At 56.9% G+C, this 21367-nt stretch overlaps 6 protein-coding genes across 6 annotated transcripts; all 6 read left to right on the top strand.

The window, feature by feature from the left end:
* Window positions 1–319: 319 nt before the first annotated feature.
* LINJ_15_0060 (conserved hypothetical protein) lies at window positions 320–3370 on the top strand (the record flags this gene model as incomplete). Its single annotated transcript, XM_001464307.1, has 1 exon — window positions 320–3370. The coding sequence occupies one exon, from the start codon at window positions 320–322 to the stop codon at window positions 3368–3370; it is 3051 nt and encodes a 1016-aa protein (XP_001464344.1).
* Window positions 3371–10125: 6755 nt separating this feature from the next.
* On the top strand, window positions 10126–10965 carry LINJ_15_0050 (putative cytochrome-b5 reductase; the record flags this gene model as incomplete). Its single annotated transcript, XM_001464306.1, has 1 exon — window positions 10126–10965. The coding sequence occupies one exon, from the start codon at window positions 10126–10128 to the stop codon at window positions 10963–10965; it is 840 nt and encodes a 279-aa protein (XP_001464343.1).
* A 2456-nt stretch (window positions 10966–13421) lies between these two features.
* On the top strand, window positions 13422–14420 carry LINJ_15_0040 (conserved hypothetical protein; the record flags this gene model as incomplete). The annotated part of the gene is made up of 1 exon (XM_001464305.1): window positions 13422–14420. One exon carries the CDS (start codon window positions 13422–13424, stop codon window positions 14418–14420), a length of 999 nt encoding a protein of 332 aa, XP_001464342.1.
* An 848-nt stretch (window positions 14421–15268) lies between these two features.
* Window positions 15269–16546, top strand: LINJ_15_0030 (ATP diphosphohydrolase; the record flags this gene model as incomplete). The annotated part of the gene is made up of 1 exon (XM_001464304.1): window positions 15269–16546. One exon carries the CDS (start codon window positions 15269–15271, stop codon window positions 16544–16546), a length of 1278 nt encoding a protein of 425 aa, XP_001464341.1.
* Window positions 16547–17388: 842 nt separating this feature from the next.
* On the top strand, window positions 17389–19251 carry LINJ_15_0020 (conserved hypothetical protein; the record flags this gene model as incomplete). Its single annotated transcript, XM_001464303.1, has 1 exon — window positions 17389–19251. The coding sequence occupies one exon, from the start codon at window positions 17389–17391 to the stop codon at window positions 19249–19251; it is 1863 nt and encodes a 620-aa protein (XP_001464340.1).
* A 520-nt stretch (window positions 19252–19771) lies between these two features.
* On the top strand, window positions 19772–20074 carry LINJ_15_0010 (histone H4; the record flags this gene model as incomplete). Its single annotated transcript, XM_001464302.1, has 1 exon — window positions 19772–20074. The coding sequence occupies one exon, from the start codon at window positions 19772–19774 to the stop codon at window positions 20072–20074; it is 303 nt and encodes a 100-aa protein (XP_001464339.1).
* Window positions 20075–21367: the final 1293 nt, after the last annotated feature.

The following is a 21367-nucleotide window of genomic DNA, read 5'->3' as shown; positions in this document are numbered from 1 at the left end:
TCACGGAGGCAGGCTCACGCATGTGCACAGCTTGTTTCGGATCTCTGTTTTCCGCGTGCCGTTCTCTTCCTATCGTAATGCCTGTGTCTGCTTCTCCCCCCTCGCTGCCCCATCGCTCTTTTTGTCTTTCTATCGGAAGTGACTTCCCACACATCCGCGCGCACATTCGCCTCTCTCCTGCCCCCCGTCCCCCACTCCCTCGCTCAGCTGTTCTCCCCTTCGTTTGCTTCCCGTGTGCGTGTGCTTCCGTATTCGCCCCCTCCCCCCTCCTCCCCCCATCCTCCCTTCGCCGCACTCACTCACCTCAGTTCACTAGAAGATGCTGATGGAAACACAGATTAGCCGCTCCCTCATCGAGAGGGAGCGACGCACCGAGTCTGTCTTCCGCCCGCCCAAGTTCGTGAAGTGCATGCCGCCACATAAGAAAACACTCACGGCTACGGCTCGCCCGTGGTACCCGACGGGCGCCGATGTGGAGAAGAAGCCGCTGACTCCTCCTCGCCTTATCCTGGCACCACCCACCGCGCTAGGACAGTCACCAGACGTCAAACCAAAAAGCGCGCCTGTGCTGGCACCGCTGACAGACTTGTCGATGCAGAGTCTGCAAAGCAGCCTGTTCTCTCCGCTCAGCACTCCCGTGCACACCTTCTTCCACAACATCACGGAGGTGGCGACGGCGGCGCGCGTGTATCCGGTGGAGATGTTCATGTCGGTCCGGAAGGATGCCTCGCACACGCCACACGGCGTGCTCCGCTGGTGTGTGCAGCAGTACCTGGAGGTGCCCACGCTAAAGGTGCCGACGCACCTGCAGCTGTCAATGAGCGAGGTGCTCAACTCGGAGGACGGCATTAGCCGCGGCGCGCTGGGCTCCGGCTTGAAGGGCAAAACACGCGCGAAGCCGGTGCGACAGGTGCACCACAAGGTAATGTCGGTGCTCAGCCGCATCACGCCGCAGAAGTTCACGGAGCTGCTTCAGGAGCTGATGCAGCTCCCGCTGCGTCAAACGGACGAATCTGAACTGCACGAGGTAGTCAAGGTGTTCTTTGACAAGGCCGTGCAGGAGCCGGAGTACAGTGAGCTCTACGCGCGCCTCTTCAGTGAGCTGTGCGAGATGAAGGATGGCGAGCGCGAGTTGGAGGCGGAGCTGCGCGACCGCCTCTTCTGCAACCGCATCAACCGCGAGCTGCTCCACACCTGCGACGAGGAGTTCCACCGCCCCATCGAGCTGACTGCCGACGAGAAGGTCGACCGCACCACTGGCAAGCCCTACAGCGAGGAGGAGGTGGACATGAAGCGCACCCGCCTGAAGAACCGTCTCGTTGGCAACATCAAGTTCCTGGGCGAGCTTTTCAAGATCAACCTCGTGACGGAGCGCGTCGTGGAAAATATGTTCAAGCTGCTCGTCGGCGACTTTGACCCGAGCAACCCTGTCGAGCGCGAGGACTACATCTTTGAGGTCTTCTCGACGCTGATCCGCACGGTCGGGCCGATTCTAAAGGAGCGCCGCCCGTTAGTGCTGGCACGCTACCTAGGTGTAGCCAAGGCGGTCGAGAACTCGCACCCGCGCCCCCGCATCCGCTTCCTCATGATGGACCTGAGTGACCTCAACAGGAAGCAGGGGTGGGTCTCCACCGAGCGAGTGATGCGTGAGGCGGACTCGTGCGACGACCTGCAGCACTCGTCGTCCATGAAGCACGTCGACAGCGTGGCCAGCACCTCCTTCCTGCAGTCCTCCATCATGAGCCCGAGCGAGGACAACACGATGCAGCGCTGCGATTTTGTACTTCCTCGACCAGTCTCCGTCGCGTTCCGCGATAACTCCGGTTTCGGCACCAGCATCACTATCTCTCCCTCCACACCCAGCAACAGTCCCACCTTGTCGCGCGCCTACGTCCCGCCGAAGCCGACCGCGCTGGGCCCTTCGCATTTGCGCCCCTCCTACAACGCGCCTGTGCAGAGCTCCATGCCGGAGCGGCGGTCCCCGGCCTCTGCCTATATTCGCCCGTCGATCAACCTGCCCGCCTCTCACTCCCTCAGCAACGCCCCGCCGCATTCCTCGCTGCCGCGCTGCCGCACCTCGATGGCGGGCGCGACGGAGGTGGTCAACATTCAGGAGGTGACGCAGCAGCTCATACAAAACTTCAACGATCCCAGGGAGGAGGCGACCGTGCTGAATGGCATTAGCGCGATGAGCCTCAAGAACAAGGTGCTGTGCCTGACATGGTGGCTGCGGCAGGTGACCACCGATACCTCACGCTTCGAAGAGCGGCAACGCATCACAGAGCTGCTCTCCTCGATACTCACCTCTTGCCCTTCTTTCCAGCCCAGCGACTTGATCTCCGCCATCATCGAGTGGATCCGCTTCGATATTGAGAAGGCGGAATACCACCAATGCCCCCGCATGTTCGAGAACATGGGTCACATGATCCAGCGCTGCTACGCTGCCGATGTGTCTACGCTGCCGAACATCAGCGAGGTGCAGAACCTGCTGCATCTAGGCCTCTTCAACGTCATGCTGCACGACCTGACCACTTCGAATGGCACGGACCAGATGGTTACCCTTGTCAAGAGCGCTTTTTCGATTGGTGTGTCGCTGCTGAACACGATCGCCGACCGGAAGAGTGAGGCGGCGACGCTGCGCGTGGCGCTGCAGTGCCGCTTCCGGCTACTGCCATACTTCTTCAGTGTCAGCAACCTCTCAGAGACCGGCATTCCATGCACCACACCCCAGTGCCGCACACCGACGACGCCGAACACGCGCAATATCCCGCAGATGGAGTCCATCAGCAGCGTTGGTCACTATGACCCACTGTCCCAGTGTATGCTGTTTCACAAGGTGACCGACGATGCCGAGTTTGTCGTGCTGCGCCGCGCCCGTGTCGATGCCAGCGAGCGCACCGCGGCATGGAAGGAGGCTTTGGTGAGCCTCGCCCTCGCGGAGACCGGCAACGGCTCCACTGTCTCGCAGCTTGTTCAGATGGCCAAGGTGATCGGTGCTCTCCTGGCATGCTCTACTGTGTCGGTGAACGGCACGAACTTGCTGTCGGCCACCGAGGTGGACGAGCTTGTGGGCGAGATGCTGAAGCGCCGCTCTGGCCCGCTGTTCCAGGCCATGGCCGCCATGGAAGTCATTATGCACCACACGCTGTCCGTCTCCGGCTCGAACCCGCGCAAGAGTATCCGCGTCCGGCAGCTGCGCCTCATGTACTCCCGCTGGTGCACGCTTAACATATTTGACACGACGGTCGTCATGAACCTGCTGCAGAGCCTGCATGCACCGGAGAACGGTGCCAGCGTCTATGCCGTGTACCACAACGCCCTTGTCGATGCAGAGCTGCCGTGGGCCACCGTCCTCACATACTTATCGTAAAAGAAGAAAAGACACCAACGTGTGTACTGTCATACGCACACAGACAAGTAAGCAACCCACACGGCTCTACGCGTGCGTGGGAAATCGTGAGCGTGTGCGTGAGAGTGAGAGATAAGGAGAAAGTAACAAAGCCTGCGTGGGGCTAACATAACAACACACATTGCCTTCACCAACGAAACAAGTGAGCGCCATACCGCTCACCGGCACTGTGCTGCACGGCTCTCTCTTTTGTTTCATTTTTCATCTGCGTTCCTCTTTTCCTCGTCTCCTTTCTTTTCTTGCAACTGTTCTTTTTCCCTTCCCTCCCCCTCATGACTGCCTTCCTCACATGCTCCCTCACTTGGCACTGCGCTTTCTACGTAACTCGCTCTCTCCCCTCTCCGATGATCATCGCGGTGCCGAAGCGAAAGGAGAAGGTAAGGGCAGAGCCACAGCAGCGGCAGCAGCAGGAGACAGAGAGGGCTACAGCTAAGGGCGAAGGCTGTGCAGCACAGTGCGAGTTCGTGTCTTCTTGTTGGCTCCCATGTTCTTTGTACAAATCATAAAAACACAATGTAAGCACCCGATCCGTTCAAGCCAGCGTACACCTCCCTCACTTTCTTCTCCACATCTCTGCCTCTGCGTGGTGAAGCAATAACTGAAGAGGACGGGTGGGGGGAGGGCGAAAAGGCGGCGAAAGGTTGGCCAAGTCGATGCCGCCACGCCGTAAGGGGAAAGGTAAAACGGAAAGCCGTAAGGTGGCCAGCTCGCAGGCCGCAGGGATGGAGAGGGGAGAGCATGTGAGGAGTATAACACTGGCGAAGGGCAAAGCGGATGCGTAGGGAGTGGGCGAAAGGAGAGACTGAGCAGGAGAGTTCTTCTCTCGCATTTCTCTTTCCCTCCGCGTTCACACAGTCTCCCAACGCCAACGCCAGCATCTCCACACCTGCGCGTGTGACCGGATGCTCCAGCAAAGGGAGGGTGATCGCACGGCTTCAACTCCCAAGGAGGGTGCGATGGCAAAAGACAGGAAGGCGGTGACGGGGGTGGTGGTGGAAGAGAGAAAGCGAGACGCAGGGTCGAGATGTGAACGACGAGTGGATCGATGTGACCTTTTCGATGTTCTTTCCCTCTCGGTTTCTCTCCTTCTCTTTTGTGCCCCTTCGTCTCTCTGACTTCGCGTGCCACATGCCTCCCGGTGTGTATGACTGTTGTGCATCGCCTTGTATCTGTTTTGTGTTATCTTGGGCTACCCTCCTTCTCTCCCTCTCTTTCCCTCTCTGCGTGTGCGTGCCTGTGTGTCTCGTGCTACGCCAGTTCTCACCTGCGTCCTTCGGCCGTCAGCTCATGCTTTCGATCTCTTCGCTCGCTCTTTTTTTTTTGTTTGCGTCTTTCCCGCGGCTGTTTTTTTTTTTCGTTTTCGACATCAAAAAAAAAAACAAATGTGCGGCGGCGTTTTTTCTTCCTTTTTTCTCTATTTGAGTGTGCTCCCCCGGCGCCTCCCTCGATGCGGATTTCTGTGGCGCTGTGCTGCGCGCAACCCTGCTTGTGTTTGAGGTTCTGCTCTCTCTCGCACGTACACGCTTGCCGCCTCCTTCCGTTACTATTTTTCGCCTTCACCACCGCCACTTCCTCCTTTCGATTGAGCTTTTTGTTTTCTCCTTCTGCCTGCTTTCCACGACTGTATTTTATGCGTTTTTGTGCTCCGTTTGGGTTTCTGTCGTCTTCGATGCCGCGGCCATCCCGTTAACCTTCCTCTCCCTCCTTGTCTCTCCACTGATAAGGGCACACAGCACGTGTTTCGCTGCGACTGTCTGGCTTCACGTACTGGATGCTGTTTTGCGAACAAAGGAGGGCAGCAGAACCTGAATTTGAAAGTGGAGGTGGAGAAGCGTACGCTGGAAGGGGAGACTCTATAGAAGAAGAAAAAGGAAACCGGCGCGCAAAGACAGCAGCGGTGCACGTGATAGCGAAGGTGCACATGGCTCGCACTTTTTTATCCGCTATTTCAGTTCGGTGTGTTGCTGCGCTCCGCTTTCCTGCGACGCGGTTCCACCAACCTCTGCGATTCCTGTGCTCCCACGCCACCACTGACAAACACTCACATACCCACACCCCACCGCTGGACATGCAAGCTAAGTAAAACGGAGAGTAGTGACGGAAAGTGTGGGCGAAAAGGCTGAATTAAGAGCCATGGGGCTCTCCCCCTTTTCTCTACTCGAACGCAGTGTTTCGGCCTTCATTCGCCATTCTACGGCCCTCCTGGCTGCGCTATACTTTTCAGTTCACTGCAGCAAAGGTGAGGGTGAACAACAAAAAGCGGGAATAGGGACGAAGCGAAACAAAGAGCCCCCCTCTCTCCCTTTTACGTGTACTCGTGTCAGTACCATCATGCGTCGCCATGTCGCTTTCTCTCTCTCATTGCTTTTGCCGATGACGCGGCTCTTTTTTGCTCCCATCGCACACTCACCTCTACACACGTAGACTGCCTGACTGACTGACGTTGCTGTCTCCTTCTTCCTTTCTCTCTTTTCCTTTTGTTTGTTCTTGGTTTATCATTTCACTTTAAATTTTTTTTCTCTTGATGGTTCAGTTACGGAGTGCGTGTGCGTATGTCTACACTAGAGTGTGCGTGGCGATGCGTGCCGTCCCCCTCCTCCTGCGTGGCTCTCTGTGTCCCTGTACCTCTCTCGTTTCATATTGTCGACTTTCAGGAAGTGACGTGAAGAAAACAAAAAACGAACACGAGCACTTACGCTTCAATCAACCCGGCACTTTTTTCTTCGCTATTTGTGTGTGTGCGTGTGTTTCGTCTTCTTTCCTCCCCTTCTCTGTTTGCGCGTTCGCAGAGACTGCAACAGGACCCGCACCCTCCCATGCCCGCGCTTTCTCTCTTTGGACCGCTCTCTCTCCCGTCTACCGCGTTACGGTCTTTGATCTCTGTCGTGTGCACCACTCGCTTCTCTCCCTGCGCCCCCACAGCCTCGTCCCCCCATCGACGTCATCTGTGCTGCTGCTGCGGCTATGTACGTTTATATTCTCTGCCCCGAATGCTTTATTTTGTTTTCCCCCTTTTGCTCTCTGCGGTGGGTGGGGGCGGGGTCCGACGATGCGCTTCCCTTTGGGCTCTTGCGCTTTGCGCTTGTCGACGCTCTGCTCCTTCGTTTTGTTTTGTGAGCGCGGGCGCCGCGCACAGATGATTGGCTGTGGACAGGCGCGCATTCGCGGGCTTTTCTGTGCCTCCGTCGTCCCCCTTTCTTCGCCTTACCTAACGTATCTCCAACAAGGCATCATACATGCCTGACTGTGTCCGGGTGCTCGCGCGAGCCTGCTGCGGCAAAGGCAGTCTTGGTGTGCGATACGGGCAGATGCGTGGGACGAAGCTGTCAACGTGGGAAACGGCAAGAGAGCGCAGCAGATGCACAAGGAAGAAAGCGGCAGCACACATGTCAAGCATGAGGCAACCTCTTCGAGCATCGGAGCAGGGAAAGGAAGGACTTCTTTTGTTGATCTCGTAAGGAAACGGCAATGAATCGAGAGAGTGAGGAACGGAGGGGAGCTTCCTTACACACGCGCAGAACCGATGCACGACAGCGCGCACTGTGAAGACTGGAGAACAAGTGTGCATCACTGCTAGTCTCGGCGACAGCGTAGCTGTGCTCGGTGCGCTGGAGGCTCAATCGTGCCCTAGGTGCTCAACAGAGAAACAACAAAAGCGGTAGGTGTATGGTTGGGAGGCGAGAATGAGGCGAGAGGGGGAAAGAGGTAGAAGAGCGTAGGGGTAGAGAAAGGCGAGACGCCCTGTCTATGGAAGCCATGTTGGTGGTGGTGGGGAAAGCACTTTGCTCGGCTATGCTTCCGTCATGCAGCTAGATCGTGTGGCTGGACTGTGTGTCTCTCATTATCTCGCTCCTTCTCTCTTGTTCCCTCGCTCCTTCCTTCAGTGGTGTGCGATCGGCGACTCGTGAGCTGTCTGTCTTGTGGGCCTCTGGGCAAACAGACAACACGGCAAGCAATTTTGTTTCGCCTTCTCTGGACGGTTCATGGCCAACCCCGTACATAAGGTACTGACACTGACACGCTTAAAGTGAATACGACCAGCCGCTCACCCTCTCACCCCCTTCCTTTCCTTCTCTTTCTTTATCTCGCTAATTTAGCGCTCAATGTCACGTTTTCTTGACTCCGTGTGCGCGTGTGTGTATGCGTCTTTCATCGCTCCGTTCTTCTCTGCTCAATTTTTTGGTGTGTTTTCACTTTTATCTTCCTTTGTTTCTCCTCTGTCTGCCTTTTTTCATGCTCTCTCTCTCGCTGTGAGTGTGGGTGCCACCCCTTCCCCGCTCACCATTGCCTCCGTTTACGCATCTTTGTGTTTCCTTTTGTTCTCTTATGGCTTTCTCGCTTTCTCTGCTGTCCCTCCACACAACTGCCAGACCGCCGCAGCTAACATGGCCTTAAAAGTAAAGAAAAAACAAGTGAGACATAACCACCAAAGACCATCACCATCTCCACGTTTGCGCATCCCCACACGAAAGAGCGGCATCGTAGGAGCACTGTTGGAGGCGCAAAAAGCGAGAACAGAGGAGCCGACCTTACTTCTTTTTCTTTCTTCAGCTTCGAGTCCCGCGGTGCGTCGAAGCCTCCTTTCTCTCCCCTCTTCCCCCTCAGCTGACAAAAGCCACCATCAACATCAATGCCCACATGCTGTTGTTTTCGCCTTTGTCGCTGCACCTCCTCTTTCCTCTTCTTTCTCGTGAATGCCTTTCTGTGCTCTTGATAGCTGCACGGCGCACCCGCCCTTCTCCAACCGTGCGCGTCTCTTTTTCTGCCCGTGTATCTGTACGTTTTTAGCTCAACAGTTTCTGCCTTTCTCTTGCTTTTCTTTCCCGACTTGTGCGCTTCTTTTTTCCCCGTTTCTTCTGTATTCTGATGACGGGGGCACACACATCTCTCGGTGCATGGCATCCCAGGGTTCCGGTACTCCCACCCTGAGTGGGGAGAAGCCACCCAGTCCCTAGCCCCTAACAATGCCAGAACCGCCTCTGGTGCCAGGCTCAAGTACCTAGCATGTGCGGAGGGGTCACAGCGATGTACCGCCGCTGGTATGCCGGCGGTCAGGCGCTGGATGGCGCGGCATCGCGGGCGACCCGCGACGGTGCACACGCTTGCGCATCCGCATGATGGGCACAGCGCCAACCGAGCTCGAGCGTATCCCACCCGGCCCTCACTGCCTGCTGATGGGGAGCCTGCGTGCCACGCCGAGGAGGACGCACCAGGTGGCGACCGGCATGAGGGGAGCCGGCTGCGAGGCGGCCCGCGGAGCGGTGGTGCGTAGCGTGTGAGGCAGAGGCCGTGCTCTCAGCTCACTGGGACGGCGCACGGCTGCAACCCGTGTGCGAACGGCATGCTTCGCACCAGGCGGCGGGGCCCGTGGCAGACTGGCGGGTGGTGGTGGTGGTGGTGGTGTAGAGTGGTGTTTGGCTCCTGTTGCATGAGGCAGAGAGCCAACACGGCGCAGAAACGAAAACTGAACGAAACACGTTGGTTGTTGTGCTTTTATTTGATGTCTGCCTTTTCTGTTTTCTTTTTCTTCGCTGTTATCTTTTGTTTTGAATTTGTGAAGTTCTCTCTCTTCCTTCTTTGTTTGCTCGGCGCAGTGGCCCGTCTCTCTCTCGCTCTCTCAGTCGTTCTGCGCGTGCGCGTGTATATCTTTCTGTTCTCCTTTTCGGCTCATTCCGTGCATGTTGTCCCGCTAAAACGAAAGCGAAGTTTCAGTAACTAAGAACTGCGCACGCCGTTTGGTCCTCTTTCGACGTGTGCTTGTCTATGTCCGTGATGAGGCTGTGCGTTTCGGTGTGTTTGCTCATTTCAAGATGGGCACCCATGGAGCGGTCCCACAACGCGCTCTGATGTATCATTCTGTTTATTACTAAATGGCGACGTCCGGTCTGAAGCACGGAAGCGCAAACACACATGGACAGACGCATGCAAGCGCAAGGGAACTCGGCGAGAGGCGTGCTTCTCTATACAAGAGGAGTCGTGTCACACAGACAGTTCTTCATCTCTCTTTCTGTGCTCAAAATGTGACTTCGTTTGGAGACACCCAGACGCCCCATGAGCATGTCCCCCTCTACCCATACACACATAGCTAAAACGAAAAGGCGAACATTCGCTAGCGCAGACGCCGACGCAGACGACCGATTCTCCTCCTCTCAGGGATTCGCCCTATTCCCTTGCAGCTGGAGGGTGCTTTTCCGCCAATGCTGGAATGCCGCGATTGCGTAGCCAATCCTCCGAAATTCTCTGTCGATCCTATAGGCGCACTGAACAAAAAAACGGTGGGCTCCTCTGCAATCGCTGTTGGTCCCGGCCTGCCTCATCTTCTCTCTCCCCTCTCTCCCTTCTCCTTTGCTTTTACCTCCACTCTCCCCATCGCCTCCACACTTGCCCTCGTGCAATCCTCCGCCTTGGCGTCTCATGCTGGAAACGTCGTTGCGATCCTCTCCGTTTGCCGCCGCCTCCATCCTTTCTTCAACGTCAGGCTTGAAAGCCTCTTTTAGCTTTTTTCTTGATTGATAGCAGGCGTGGCACAGGCAGACACACCACCGCCCATCCCCTTTCTGTACACCAACTCGCCCTCACCTTCTCTCCGTTCGGCTCCTGCGTACAAAAGCATCCGACCATAGCAACATCGTAGTGCTTGTGGATATCTGCAGATCATGGTTCGTTTCGTTGCTGGCGCCGCCGCCGGCCTAGTAGGCGGTGTTAGCGCTGGTGCCATGTGGAGTACCACGCAGCAGTCGGAGCACTTAGCGGCCAAGTGTGCCAAGAAACCAGTGAACACGTTCTCCCCCGATAGCTACAAGCCATTCAAGTTGATTTCCTCTCGGTACGAGTCGCACGATACGCGCCGCTTTTACTTTGCCCTCGATAGCCCCGATGATAGCTTCTACATGCCAGTTGCTTCGTGCATTATCGCGAAGTACACCGATGCAGACGGCAAGGACGTTGCTCGGCCATACACTCCCATCTCCTCTAATAGCACCAAGGGCCACTTTGAACTCGTTGTGAAGAAGTATCCAAAAGGAAAAATGGGCAACTATCTGTTCTCCATGCAACCAGGCGACGAACTGCTCGTCAAGGGCCCCTTTGAGAAGTTTGCGTACAAGCCCAACATGTGGAAGCACGTGGGCATGATTGCCGGCGGCACCGGCATCTCTCCAATGTACCAGGTGATTCGTGCCGTGCTAGAGAATCCCAAAGACAAGACCAACATTTCTCTCATCTATGCCAACAACCAACGCCGCGACATTCTGCTTGCTAACGAGCTGATTGAGATGCAGAAGGTCTACAACAACTTCAACATGTATTTGACCCTTCTGGAGGTGCCGCACCGGTGGCTAGGCGGTATCGGCTATGTGAATAGTGCCATGGTAACCACCTTTATGCCGAAGCCGGGGGAGAAGAACACGAAGATCCTCGTATGTGGCCCCCCTCCGATGATGCAGGCCATCAGCGGCGACAAGCTATTTGAGCCTGGCAAGCCGCCTCAGCAGGGCCAGGTAAGTGGCCTGCTGAAAACGCTAGGCTACACGGAGGAGCAGGTCTTCAAGTACTGAGCGCGCACCGTCGACTGACTTCACCCGCATCTCTGCGTGAAAGAAAGAGCCAGCAGCCGAAGATGTGCGTGCAGGGGGGGGGGCAGCCAACATCAGTCCCCTGTTGAGGTACGCAAGAGACCGATTCGGCGGTTTTGATGCGCATTGTGTATGCTGCGCAGTAGATACCCCTGAGTCCCATATGACGTTCGACGCGGCTGATGACGAGATGGCACTCGCGAAGACGACGCGAAGTGCCCTACAGCCTAACAGGCGACAGAGGTGTGTGTGTGTGTGTGTAGGTGGGGGGGGGTGCGACGCTGCCAAGTGGGCCAAGCACGTCGGTAGGGTAGAGCAAATGGTGGTGCGGCAGTGGCTGCGCACTGCGTCTGGTGTTCTATTATTGTTGTCCCTCCTCTGCTTTCCGCTTCCGCCTTCCCCCACCTCTTCCGGCCTTCTCTTTCGCGTCTCCGTTCGCTGTATGTTTGAGACTTCTGTACGGGCGCGTGTGTGTAAAATGTTTTTCCTAATATATCTTTCTTTTTGGCTTCTCTTCCTCTTTTCTTGCGTTCTCCCCAGTCGTTTCCCCAGTCCCTTTGTTTCTCCTTTTCCCTCCTCTCTCGGTGCACTCATGATGGGGCTACACCTCAGGGTAATGTAGGGGTCCGTTACTCCCACCCTGAGTGGGGAGAAGCCACCCAGTCCCTAGCCCCTAACAATGCCAGAACCGCTTGTGGCGGTGCCAGGCTCAAGTACCTAGCATGTGCGGAGGGGTCACAGCGATGTACCGCCGCTGGTATGCCGGCGGTCAGGCGCTGGATGGCGCGGCATCGCGGGCGACCCGCGACGGTGCACACGCTTGCGCATCCGCATGATGGGCACAGCGCCAACCGAGCTCGAGCGTATCCCACCCGGCCCTCACTGCCTGCTGATGGGGAGCCTGCGTGCCACGCCGAGGAGGATGCACCAGGTGGCGACCGGCATGGGGGGAGCCGGCTGCGAGGCGGCCCGCGGAGCGGTGGCGCGTAGCGTGTGAGGCAGAGGCCGTGCTCTCAGCTGACTGGGACGGCGCACGGCTGCAACGCGTGTGCGAACGGCATGCTTCGCACCAGGCGACGGGGCCCGCGGCAGACTGGCGGGTGGTGGTGGTGGTGTGGCGTGGTGTAGAGTGGTGTGTGACTCATACAGACAGCGAATAGGACCATCGAAAAACGAGGAATGAAGCTTCTCTCTCTTTGCTGCAGTGGTGCGAGGTGGTGTTGGGGATGATGGTCGTCTTTTGGTGCCACCATGGGCGCCGGCAACAAGGCGCACACACAAACAGCAATATGCCCACCGCCACACCACCGTACACGGACGCCAAGCAACAGCAACGGAAACAAAACATAAGATAAGAGCCGATGCAGTAGAGGACTATCGATAGCGTCTAGCGAGTGTAGAGTATGCAGACATTAACAAAAGAACCACAAGCAAAACGAACGTGATGGATAATGGTTGGATACGGTATGCATCACTCGCACATGGGCAAGTAGTCCGATGGAACGGCCGGCAATCTTAATCTGCTCCTCTCCGCTCTTGTTTCTCTAGGAGGGGCTGCTCAGCGCCCCAAAAACTCACCTCTTTCTAACATGTGCACCCAGAAGGCGCCGCGCCCCAGTTGATCGCCTTGCCTTTACGCGTGCTCTCCTCTTTCCAGCGAGACGTCCGTTGAGGGAACGGGGAGGGGAAAGACGAACCTGAACCACTTACTTTTTCCTACTTATGGCCTCATTTTGTTGCCTTCATGCGCTGCGTTTTATCACGATTGCATACCCACTACCTTCACACACTCACCTTACACGTCTTTGCGGTACTCGCCCCCTCCCCTTCGTTGCATCGATCCTCTTCTTTCACTCTTTGATGGCCGTCACTACTTCGCCGCACACTTGACTGGCAAGACGCTAGCCGTCTGCTGCTTCTCCTTCTCGATCAGCCGGTGCGCACACCGCATAGAAAAAGATCAGTTCTTCGCCCGTGGCTTTTGCACCTCTCCCTCTGTCGGTTTTTCCTTGCTTCTAAGGAACACCGCCGTTATCGTCTGGTGCACTTCAAACACCCGTAGACAAACACTCCAGTAGAGACAGACAATCCCTCGAACAACAACCCCGCGAGTGCCGTTGTCTCTATACGCCAACAAGCGTGTGTGCTCCCCCTTCTTCCTTGTTTCCTTCCTCTTGCTCCTTGCCTATCTGGGAGTATTGAAAGTGTGGCGCCCACTCTTCCCTGTGGTCCTCCCTGCTATTCTCTCTCGTGCTCTCGATTTCCATCACAACTCGAGCAAAAACGACACGACCAGACGCACGCCTTCAGAGCTTTTTTTCCTTCAATTGCGTTTTCAGAAGTTTCTTGTGTGCTTTCATCGACGGCACTCGTTCCCCACACCACGGACGACACACACACACACACACACGTATAGACTGCGTTCCACATAAACGGCCATGTCGACCCTGCGCCACTCGCACGAGTCCTCCCCTTATGTGCAGAAGGGGGAGGACCTCTCCGGCCAGAAGCTGACCCCCACCATCAAGTCCTACAGAAACATGGAGTTTCTCAACAGCTACTCAGGGCGCATGATCCGCATCTTGTGCGAATTCGAGGAACCCAAACAGCGCCTTCAGCAGCACTTTATCCGCACCACAGTTCTCTTCTTCGGCAGTGCCCGCTCCATGACTCAGGCGCAGTACGACAGCACCGTCCAGAACATCCACTCCAAACTGGCAGCCGTGACAGACGACAGCACGAAGGCGAGCCTTCAGAACGAGCTCGCTCGCCTGAAGAAGACGCAGTGGATGTGCAAGTGGGTCGACGTGGTCGAAAAGCTGGCGAGAATGGTGGCCGAGTTCTCTCAGAAGGAGCAGGACATGATCATCCGAAGTTTCAGGTACATTCCGGACTACTTCAGGCTTACTCCAGAAGATGGGTCGGAGTCCCTGGACGACTTGCAGAAGCGCTTTCACGATCTGGTCGTCACCACAGGTGGCGGCCCCGGATTCATGGAGGCGGCGAACCACGGTGCAGAGTCGGTACCTGGAGCTGTGACGATGGGCATGGGTATCTCCCTCCCGTTTGAGAATGGACTCAACCCCCACGTGACGAAGGGGCTGGCATTTGAGTTCCACTACTTCTTCACCCGCAAGTTTTGGATGATGTACTCGTGCCGCGCCATAGTCGTCGCCCCAGGTGGGTTTGGCACGCTGGACGAGATGTTTGAGCTGCTCACTCTGAAACAGACGAAGAAAATACCTTCGTTGCCAGTGGTGTTGCTCGGCAAGGAGTTTTGGCAGACGGTCGTCAACTGGCAGGCTCTGGCTGACTACGGCGTGATATCGCAGGAGGAGATCGATAGCTTGCTCTTTACCGACTCCGCGGAAGAGGCGGTCGAGCACATTAAAGATTTTTACCACCGCTTGGCAAGTGATTCGCCCAGCGCGGAGTGAATCCGAAGCTGCTGCCCAGCTTGCCGTCACCTACACTCCCTCCCACACACACACATGCTGGACGCGTCTTTCCTCATCCCACAGGGGGTGCGTGTGCGTCTCTGTGCGTGCCCTTTCTTTTAGACTTGGCTCTCTCGTTATTTGTGCATGCGCGATAGTCACTCGCTCACCCTCCCTTTCTTCACTCTAACTAGCCATGCATACTAAGGATCCCAGCATTTCTATTTCCGTTTCCCTTTCTCTTTCCTCCTGTGAGTGCGAGGCGCGTGCTCGTAGCTTTCAGACTCGTGCGGCTGTTGCCGATCACAGAAGAGCCACACATTTCCTCTGTGCAAAGATTGCTGCGGTTTTGAACATGCACGCTCGCACATGCAAGAAAAAAAACAAAGAGAATGCCATGGTCCCTTTCCACGATCACACTGTCGTGCACGCACGGTCTACTTGTTAACTTCGCCGTTGTTACCGAAAGGGAGTGAAGGCCGGTGACGATTAACGTTCACCCGCCACTTACCCTCGTCTCCCCCCCTCCCACCTTGCCAGGGGCTATAGGCTGCAGCTTGCTCTGCGCGCTGCCTCTGTAGTCTCCCACTCCGGCCCACTCTTTCTGGAGAAGCACTTCTCGCTACCACACCCGCTACGATCACACCGTCTCCGCTTGCCTTCCTATCCGCGCTCACTGGCCTCATTTCTAATGCACTGCTTTCCTTTCGCCTAACATTCACTACGACCTGCATGAGGACCCTAGTTTTCTCCTCTGCGTACAGCTCTCTGCGGCCTCCTCATTCCTTTCTCCACGTTTGACGTTGCTTGATGCCAACCTACGTGGCGCTCTTGTGTGTCGGGATTTGATGCGACCGTACTCCTCGGTGCGGCGCATGACTCAACAGTCGAAGCGACTGCGCATCGCCGGCACCCTTGTGCTTAGCGCGCTTGTTATCTTCGGTTTCCTCGTTTACTATCAAAGCCCTCTGCTCTCCCCATGTGACTCGGCGTACGCGAATGTATACGACGTCGTCATCGACGCCGGCAGCACTGGCTCACGTGTGCATGTGTTCCAATACGAGCGCGGCCGCACCGGTCTCGTACTTCTGAGAGAGCGCTTCAAACGAGTAGAGCCGGGTCTATCCTCTTTTGCCACCGACCCAGACGGCGCCAAGGAGTCGCTTGCGGGGCTGCTGCGCTTCGCGGATAAGGTGGTCCCGCAAAGCTACCAGAAGTGCACCTTCGTCACCCTCAAGGCCACCGCCGGCCTTCGGCTCCTACCTGAGTCCGTCCAGCAGGTGCTGCTGGACGCTGCCCAGCACACACTCAACGCATCTCCATTTCAGTCTCGTGGTGCCTCCATCATCTCTGGCGCTCAAGAGGGCGTCTACGGGTGGCTGACGGTGAACTACCTGCTGAACAGGCTCGACACGGACGTTGCCACCGTCGCGACCATCGACATGGGAGGTGCCTCGACACAGGTCGTCTTCGAGACGACGCCCACGTCTGGAGAATGGCTGCCCTTCAACTATGCCCACCAGCTGCGCACACCAAAGCGCACGATCACCATGTATCAGCACAGCTATCTCGGCCTTGGGATGAACGAGGCGAAGAAGAAGCTTATGATGTCATTCGCCGAAGCGAACGGGACGTCGTCTTTCCCGTGCTTCCCGAGAGGGTATGCGAAGCGCCTGAACGATGTGGAACTTCGAAACAGTGACGCCACGGACTTTGACGCGTGTGCAGGACTATTTCGCGAACATGTCATAACAAAGACGACCTGCAAGTTTGATGCCTGTGGCGCCCGCGGCGTGCCGCAGCCGCTGTTTCCGTCAAGGCGGCATCTCATCTACGCCTTCTCCTACTTTTACGACCGACTCTACCACTTCAGCAAGGAGGGGAGCCCGGTCTACGTCTCGTCGTACAAGGAGGTCGGGCAAGAGGTGTGCCACCGGGAATCTGCGAGGCGGACCACCGCCCCTGAGGAAACGGCCTGCATGGAGCTGGCGTACATGTACAGCTTCTTGACATACGGCCTAGGGCTTAGTGACGCCACGGCTCTCACGGTGCCCAACCGCATCGAGGGTATGGCGGTTTCCTGGTCTCTTGGCTCCTCTCTCTCCTTCCTGCTCAAGATGGAATGAACGAAACGGGCCGCCCTCTCGCTTCGCCACAATTCCCTGCTTGCACCCTCACAACCATAAGTGTTGACGGACATCTTGCCCTTTACACGACCCCCAATAACATTATAGCGGGTGCTCTGTCACTTTCGACGAGCTGACGGTTATATGTGATCTCTGCATACAACCGAAGCGATAACACTCAGAGTCAACGAATCATGGAACGTGCAACAGTATCGCGTCACGTGACCACAGATTGCGAGGGCCCGTTTCTGTTGGCGTGTGCGCTGTGCGTGTGTGGCCCGTCGACTTTTACCTCTCTCAACCTGGGACGACCCGGCAATGCCAATGCCCCCTTCTTGGTACCCCCCTCCGCCCGATAGCGCTTCATGCTGCCCACGGCAACTTCATCGATACCCAAACTCTCTTTTTCTTTCTCTCCTCTTCTGCTCTTTCTCCGTCACCTTACCTATTTACCCCGGCATACCTTGCTTCGTTCTCGTTTCTCAGATCGAGGCCTTCTTTGTGGATGCTGTGTGGAAAAACAAGACCCACGTTGCGTCACTGCAGAGTTGTCGAAAGCGTCGCATCATCGACGCTTTCGCCTTCGCCGGACCTTCTTTTCTCGTTCTCCCTCTCTGCGAGTGTGCGAAGAGCTCTCCAATACGAACCTGGGTACTCCTCCATATATGCGCACACAAAGCAGAACACAACTCTCTATCCTTCCTGCATGTTCTCTGCTACTGGCCATACTTCTTGTCGTCTCGCTTCCCTTTCTCGAACTCCGACTTAATCACTGCTCATCCACGCTATGCTAGGCACGCATGCTGCCCCCCGCATTGACTCCGCAACAAAAACGAAGAGGGATGCCACATCTTGTAACGTTGGTGCGCTCCTCACAGCGGGCTTTGCGTCAGCAGTATCGCTCTGTCGAAGCAGCGGCAGTGGAGCGTCTTCGATGGATGCGGCACGAGCTCGTTCGCCTGTGCGGATCGGAGAATGACGTGCTGCGCTTCAAGCGCTTTCTGTTCTCGACACTCTACCTCGCGCTCATCTTGGCTGTTACTACTGCCGCCGCGGCTGTCTGGCGGCCCAATGCACCCCACTGCCACTACGTGTACTCCCATATCCACCCCGCGCGGCGTGCCGCGCTAGGGAAGAGGGAGCCCTTGCCGCAGCGCGACCCAGGTGATCACCCCGATGCCAACGCGGACCTGCAACGAAGTGTCAACGCATACCTGTCGCAGCACAACGGCACGGACGGCGTAACGTACCTCCCCACTCGAATTCACTTCATCGTAGCCTCAAATCAGACGGACTGGAGCTTCTGCATGGTCACTGCGTCGTGTGCGCTCGCTGGTGTCCGGCTCAGCGTCCTTGGAGCGGATAGTACCTACTCTCACGTCTGGCGCTATGAGCACTACCTCGACTATCTTGATCGCGAGGGCTTGCGGGACGAGGACATCGTCGTCACGTTGGACACCGACGTGGCGTGGACAGGATCGGATGTGGTGCCGTTCTTGCAGAAGTTTGCACGCTACTCGCCTGCCTCAGAGGCGGCTCTCGATCTCGCCGCGGTGCGCGCCTGGGAGGACTACGGAGAGGAGGTCGGGTCCGCCTTTATGGCTACTCTGCGCACCACACCCAACCAACAGCCGCGGCCGCTTGTGCAGCTGCCGCCCGTCATCTTCAACGCGGACGACGATTGCTACTATCATCAGCCAGTCGATGGCCTCTTCCAGTGTTTCACCAGCGATTACATCACGACGCACCTCATCGCAGCCGCTCGCAACGGCGCGTCCTTCTTTTCTCCCCACGACGCAGCCCGCGCATCCAGGGAGGACTGGAATTACTACAAGAACATCTACGACGGCTTCTTCGCCCAGGGCCACGGGCATCGCTTACTCAACACCTCGCTGGAGGCTGCGAACTTTCTGCGCACTCCCGGCGATCGGTTCTTCTACGACGGCGCCTTCTCCGTCGGTCGCAACCCGGCGCACTATCTCAACGCCGGCATGCACATCTCCCGCGTGTGGGCGCTCCGAGAGATGGCCGCCGGTGTTCTCCGGTTCGCCAAGGAGCAGCAGCCTCGCGTGAAGCGGGAGTGGTTTTGCGATCAGTCCATCCTCGGCGTTCTGCGGTACTACTCACGCATGTTCGAGGTCAATGAGGGCCTTTTGCTTCAGACTGGGCACCGCGCAGACGGCCGACTGGTGCGCGACCCGTTTGGGCTGCCGGTTGGTCTCATCTCTGTCGACCAACTCACGGAGTTCATGTTCACTTCCCATTTGCGGCGCCGGCAGAGGCTCGGCCAGCTCACTTCCTACTACACTCGCCATCGCGATGACGTGCTCTTTACGGTTCCTGACCGCGATCTCATCGCTGGCGCCTCGGGTGCCTTCATCACGCCCCCACTGTGGGGTCGTGAGGTCCCGCCGCGGTGCCTCGACGTGACCTTACTAGACGGCTCGGTCTCCACTAGATGCTCGGCTGCTCTCCGGCGGCACGTGCTTCCCTCCTTCCTACACTTCGCTGCCGGTAGCAAACGGCGGTACTATTTGCGATACCGTGAGTGGTTTGCCTGGTACTTCGCGGCTCGGCGCAGCTTCAAGGCGCTGTCGACTGCCATGACGGTGTTGGACAAGTTGAAACTGGCGCTGTGGTGCAACGAAACAGTGCAGCATATTCCTTTCTTTGCCGTGTGCCCGAGCCCCTTTCACAGTCCCTGAGATTTTCTGCCGGACTCGCGCAGCGAGGCGCGGTGGCCTGCCATTGCCAGCATCAAAGAAGCCCCTGCTGGGTATACGCACTCGTGCCACACCGTAAAGAGACGACCTTCTTTCAAAGCACGTACATGCACGTCTAACATGAAGGAAAAGAGTGACGTACAGAATCTACAAAAGGAACAAAAGGAAGGCGCGCGAGGAGTGCTCGAAGTTGCTTTAATGTCAATGAAAGGCAAAAACTTCCGATCATGTAGCTCTGCGTGCTTCCAGTGCTGAAAACATACCACGAGGTATCGCCAAAACACCACCCCCTTCCTCTTTCAGCGTTCTGCTGCTGCCTTTCAAGCGGCCCTTCAGCGGCTTTAAATGCCTTCTACCTTTCATTTCTTTCAAGACTTTATCATCTCAACATTTTTGCTATTTGGTGATCCCATTCAGCCTCCTCACCACGCTTTCATCCACCGCCTACTTCCCCCTCCCCCCCCCCCCAAGCACACCCCTTTCCTCACCGGCACATTCAGCCATGGCCAAGGGCAAGCGCTCCGCTGATGCCAAGGGCAGCCAGAGGCGCCAGAAGAAGGTGCTGCGCGACAACATCCGCGGCATCACTCGCGGCTGCGTCCGCCGCATGGCGCGCCGCGGTGGCGTGAAGCGCATCTCGAGCGAGGTCTACGAAGAGGTGCGCCGCGTGCTGAAGGCTTACGTGGAGGACATTGTGCGCTGCAGCACGGCCTACACCGAGTACGCGCGCAAGAAGACCGTGACGGCGTGCGATGTTGTGAACGCGCTGCGCAAGCAAGGCCACATCCTCTACGGCTATGCGTAAGCAATCGTGCCCTGGTCCCTTGCTGCCTGTCTTTCTAGCCTACACGGCTGTGTGAGCGACGGGCGGCAGGGACTCGTGTGCATTCATAGATAAACTTCTTTCTTCTGTCCCAATGCCCTCTTGTTTTACTTTGGCGTTGGCCCCTTTTTTGAATTGATTTCCAGACTACTCCTGGCCGACCCCTGCGGGGGGAGAGAGACAAAAGAAAATAGAAGATCACAGGAGCTTGGTACGGCAAGCTGCAGTCTAGCGTCCTTGGCCTGAGCTCCAAGCGCATGCAGCAGATTGTGAGTACGCTTCATCCACTAGCGCGGGTGCACCCGTTCAAGTGTCGACTATCAGCCGTCTCGCAGCAGCTCTGATTCAGTCTCCCTCACCTTCGCAACTCTTACACACCAGCATGCACTTCCACACTGCTGGATTGAGAAAGACAAGAAACCGCTCAGGCCGAGGTGGCCTGCAGCAGGCTCGCATGCGTTTTCCCTAACTTCTCCTTTCAAAATGTCCACCACTCTCCGCCCATGCCCTCCTCCGCCTCTGTTTCCGGACTACTGCTGCTTCCCTCCGCTTCCGACGCAAACGCCCACGCTTTAAAAAGGAGCCGCTTATCAACATGTTCGACACGCCAGAGTCCTCCAAAGCAGTCAGAAAACCAACAAGAGCGTTGCGCGGATGGTCCTCGCTCCTCCCATGAGTGTGTTGGCTGTGGTGCCGGCTGTGCACCACAGCTGTTCTTCACATGCCTGGTACCTGTCGAAAGCCCTCGCAGGACACGGGAATGAGGGATGTGACTCCTTTTTGTGCCACCTGCGCTACTCCGAGATCTTCCTCGCACGTTTGCTTGTCGTCGCGGCCTTTGGTGCCCTCGTGGTTGCCCCTGAGCGATCTGCCACACCACTGTGCAGATGCTTGGCTGCCCCGTGTTGTGTGGTTGTGCGACTTGCCTCTGTGACAGAGTTGAGCGAACAGAGGAAGCCCGACTGCACCACCGCGCTAGTTGTTCTCCATCTTGTGGCTGTTTGGACGGCCGCTGTCTGCTCCATCTTCGAAGCTCTTTGCGTCGGCACGCGGGGCGTGGCCCTCTCTGCTGTTCCACGATTAGGGTACACGTACAGGATAGGTTTTTTCACTCCACTGATTCCTTGCACAGCGACACCCTCTCCAACAGGACGGGGGCGTGACGGTGTACTGGTGTACTGGTGTACTGGTGTACTGGTGTACTGGTGTACTGGTGTACTGGTGTACTGGTGTACTGGTGTACTGGTGTACTGGTGTACTGGTGTACTGGTGTAC

Source organism: Leishmania infantum, chromosome 15, assembly GCF_000002875.2.
Source record: "Leishmania infantum JPCM5 genome chromosome 15".
NCBI lineage: Eukaryota > Euglenozoa > Kinetoplastea > Trypanosomatida > Trypanosomatidae > Leishmania > Leishmania infantum.
The sequence above is the reverse complement of the archived record's forward strand: the minus strand, read 5'-3'. Positions and strand labels throughout refer to the sequence as shown.